At 51.0% G+C, this 4069-nt stretch overlaps 1 protein-coding gene across 1 annotated transcript; it reads right to left on the bottom strand.

Moving 5' to 3' along the window:
- Positions 1-768: 768 nt before the first annotated feature.
- Positions 769-3229, bottom strand: LOC133265021 (T-cell activation Rho GTPase-activating protein-like). The gene is made up of 6 exons (XM_061445198.1): positions 2940-3229; positions 2656-2765; positions 2113-2302; positions 1765-1890; positions 1429-1484; positions 769-1354 (listed from the first exon to the last, which is right to left on the bottom strand). The coding sequence occupies exons 1-6, from the start codon at positions 2964-2966 to the stop codon at positions 1198-1200; spliced, it is 666 nt and encodes a 221-aa protein (XP_061301182.1). The 5' UTR covers positions 2967-3229; the 3' UTR covers positions 769-1197.
- Between the last annotated feature and the right edge of the window lie 840 nt (positions 3230-4069).

The raw sequence follows: 4069 nt of genomic DNA, 5'->3' as shown, positions 1-4069 counted from the left end.
CAGTAGTTCTTCTGCACTCATAAATATCTTTCTGTCATTTCTTTCCTAATCCAAAGACTCTCTCAATACACTTTATTTTCTGTTTTCCATTCTGCAGGATGCAGATGGCAAGGCAGAGAGATACGACTTTTGTAATTCTTTCTTATTTTTACTAATACAGATGAAAAGCCATTCAAAGAGCAGTCTTGTGACATTACATGAAATTACTGGAAGTCCTTTCCAATCCTAACTATCCTATTCTAATCCTAACTATTCTACGATCCTATGAAGTGCGTACTAACACAATGTGAAATAACTACCATCCTATAACGTGCTTCCTAAACTATATCCTAAATCTATCCTAAAGTATATCCTAAAATTTGTTTTAAAAAGACATAGTAATAGACGAATAAACACAGTTATAAACACAGAAACAAGTGTATCAACAAACATAGACACAAGCAGAGTAACAACGGTAGTAACAAAGTCCAGAGGCCAGCTCACCACTTGAGGAGAGGCTCCAGTGGGTGGGCTTTGGCTGGCAGAGCTGAGGAGTGAGCCAGCAAGGCCGCCTGTGAGGGCTGGGATGGGTCTGAGGGCTCTGCTCTGGCTCCGGGGCAAGGTGGTGGAACCTTCTATCCAGAGCAGAAGGACATGGTGGTTCTGTCCTAGCCGCTGCCGAGGTGGTGCTGGGGCCACACGGTGGAACTCCAAGCCCAGGCAGCAGAGCGCATGCAGGGAATCGAAGCAGTAAATGGGCACCTACAAGGGCAGTCAGAAAGTGCTGATGAAGACATGAGGGGAGGAGCAGGCAGGACTTGGCTCCTGGGTTGTTTGGAAGTATGCTGTAGAAAGGGTCATTGCTAGCACAGGAGAGAGGCTCCTTACTGTCTCCTAACTGACAACTACAGTGCTGCTTTGGTACCTTCTCAACACATGCAACACCTTCAGAGCATGACAAGTTGACAGAGATACACAGTGCCCCCTTGCCAGGCAGCAGGGCTCGGCAGGGAGCCTGGGAAGCTGGGATATGGTCCTTTCCAAAATCCAAGCAACAGCATCCCTCACACTGCCATACTAAAATCGCAGGTTGGCAGGCAATGCTGTGGTGGCATGTTTCTCCTGACATACATGTTCCCCCAAGGCAGGACCATCCTGTGCACCTCAGGAATGTTTCCTATACTCAGAGCTTGGCAAAAAGATGGAACACAGGCTCTGCTACATACCTGGGTGCCTTGCTCTTCCCCTGCTTGAATTTTTTGAGTTGCCCATCCCTGAGAGCTCAGTTTTGGTCTTCTTCCGGGATGGTGGCCTGTCACTGCCCTCTTCCCAGGTTGCTCTTTGCTTCCTGGTGTTCCGCGAAGAGCCAGGGAACCTTTCCATTCAACAGTATTGTTAGACAGGCGAAGCCATGATTACCTTGAACCAATCAAAGCCAGGCAGTTTTACCTTTTCTCCCCAGAAAAGCTCCTCTGCTGTTCGCTCTTGGGAGCAATGGGAGGCACCTGCAATGGCAATGTGCAGGTTAGCAGGGGGCAAGGACCTCCCTGCACAATTGCTACCCTAGCTCTAAAAGGCACATACCTTGGATGGGTTTGCTCAGCTCAGCTGAGCCAGGTGTGGTGGGATCACCTCACAAAGTGGGATGGCCAACCTGCATCATCCTTGCTCTGTACTTTGGCAGAGCTGTAGGCTGATGGATGACCGTGCTTGTCCTTGCAGCAGCAGCCCCATCTTCTGAGGGGGGAGGCTTTTGTTGTCACACTGCTTGTGCACTTCATTTACCTCTGCTGTTTCCAGCTCTGCTTGTAGTGCTGGTGTCTCCTGATCCCCCTTGCTGGCCAGCCCAGCCACCTGCTCTCCAATGAGTTCCTCCTGCTGGTCAATGAGGAACTCGACGAGCTGCGTTCCCTGCACACAGCAAACCACTGTTTCACTGAGGGGGCTGATGAGGCCTCAAACAGCCTTTCCCAGCCTGACCCACGCTTCTGTGCAGGCAGGTGCAGCTGTGGGGCTGCTCTTCCTGGCTGCCGCCCCGTGGCTTTGCTGATAGGAGGAGGCAGCCAGGACCCTCCGAGCAGCAAAGCTGGGCTGGGCTTGGAATGCTGTAGCCGGGTGGTGAACACAGCGTACCTTCCCTGTCTCCAGAGCCAGGACATCCAGGGGCATCTCCTGGAGTTGGCTCAGGAGGTTTGATGCCAGGCAGATGGATAGGTTCCTGGCCGTCATCTTGGTTGTGGCCACATTCTTGCTGGTGCTGCTAAGCAGCCACAGCAAGTGCTGGAGCAGGAGCAGGTTGGCCTCTGGTAGCTTGCTGGCCACCCTGAGGGAACAGAAGCACAGTGTTAATGAAGCCGGTGTTGACAACACAGGTCTCCCAGGCTGATCTCACCCAAGGCCACTGCCTGCTCTAAAGCAGAGGTTCTGCCTTTGCTGAGATGCGACCACCTCCCTCCCTCCCTGCTCTTCTGAAAGAGGCTCTTGTTAGAACAAGCCCCAGTGCCTGTGGGAAGTGCTCCCCAGAGAGAAAAGCCTTTTGGTGCCCCTTTCCCTGCAAACATAAACCCCGCAGCAACAGGAGGTGGCTTGCAGGAGCCATGGCTATTTCAGGCACGCCACTGCTTTGCATTGGAATCCCAGGCTGTGCCAGTCCTTGCTGGCTGCTGCCACACTTACTCTTTCAGTGCTGCCAGCCTCTCCTGCCTACTGGTCTTCTCCATGGCATTCATCCACTCCTCGAACAGCTGGATGTTGAGGAGCTTGGAGGGGACATTGCGGAGGAGGTCCTGCAGTGCCAAGAGCTCCACATGAGGCTTTGGCCACTGCCTCCAGGAGCACCTGCAGTATCCCCAGCCCTCTGGCTCATGAGCAGGTGGCTGGGTTTCTGCTTGTGTTCCCGCAGGTGCCCATCATCACCAAGAGAGCCAGGAGCTGCAGGGCTCTGGGTCAGCAGGGCTCACCTTCAAGAAGACAGCCAGCAGCAGCATGAGCTGGTTTTCCAGTTGCACCGGCACCCCGCTGTCCAGGGCCTCCCTGACCTCATGGCAGGCGCGCTGGCTGGCTGGCAGTCGGAAGATCCGCTTCGTGGATGGGCCATGCTCATTGAGCAGAGCCAGCAGGTCCTGAGGGCACAGAGGAGGAGAGTTGCTGGGCTGGAGAGAGGTCCTGAGGTAGGTGCTGGGGACAACCTCTTTATGGAGGAGCCAGCAGGATGGGATGGGATGGGATGGGATGGGATGGGATGGGATGGGATGGGATGGGATGGGATGGGATGGGATGGGATGGGATGGGATTGTTAGCGTAAGAACTGACACATAACCACCGGAATGGTTATATGAGGTGCTTTACTGAGGCGCCAGGAACCAGGGGTACGCACCCAAATCTGGTTCCGATTCCCGTCACATCGCGTTCGCAATTTATACACTAAAAATTTCGTAACTAATACATATTCAACACAGATTACATCATTGACTAATACATATGCATCAAAGATTGCTACATCAATCTATTACGACATCAGCCTCTTTTGCGCTTGCGCTGCCCCCTCTGGTGGTCGCCCTGATGAAGTAAGGAGTCTTCCTCAGATGAAGTAAGAAGTCTTCCTCAGGTTGTCCTTTTCACCTTTTCTCTACTTGGCCAGGTCCCAGTCGTCTTCTGGACGTTAGCATTCTCTTATCTTCACCAGGATGCTTCTGGTATGCCCTTTTTGGCTATCTTAAACTTAGGTTCTGCTTGGGTAGAGTTTTACAATACATACACATATACTCCCCTCACTATATGCGGTTATGTTAGCTCTTGCTACCAAGACTACCATTGTATCATGTAGTTACAGAGTAACTATGATACAAAACGGCAAAGTTACAACATCTTCTAATATACAAAGCCTCACTATTGATTTATAAATTTCTCAAATATAATCATTTTACTATTTTATATGATTATTTTATTGTAAAAACTTCAACCTCTCTAACACTTCCGCCCTTTGAAAATACTTCATTTAACTTAAGCACGTATTTTCATTCTCTTAGGTAGCTCTCTCCTGGTAGATAGGTGAAGGTGTGGGGTACTTTGGATGTTCCCTAGTTACTGC

This window comes from Pezoporus flaviventris, unplaced genomic scaffold (assembly GCF_033815535.1).
Source record: "Pezoporus flaviventris isolate CSIRO_AGI_PZ_B2104156 unplaced genomic scaffold, CSIRO_AGI_Pfla_v1 ptg000003l, whole genome shotgun sequence".
Classification (NCBI taxonomy): Eukaryota; Metazoa; Chordata; class Aves; order Psittaciformes; family Psittacidae; genus Pezoporus; species Pezoporus flaviventris.
The sequence above is the reverse complement of the archived record's forward strand: the minus strand, read 5'-3'. Positions and strand labels throughout refer to the sequence as shown.

Excerpts from the sequence above, each read along its gene's own strand:
- LOC133265021 (XM_061445198.1), bottom strand. The coding sequence starts at position 2,966 with ATGCTGCTGCTGGCTGTCTTCTTGAAG. Across the intron at positions 1,485-1,764 it reads CAGAGCTGGAAACAGCAGAG|GTGCCTCCCATTGCTCCCAA; the intron begins GTAAATGAAGTG and ends TTGCCATTGCAG. Across the intron at positions 1,355-1,428 it reads AGCTTTTCTGGGGAGAAAAG|GTTCCCTGGCTCTTCGCGGA; the intron begins GTAAAACTGCCT and ends TTGAATGGAAAG.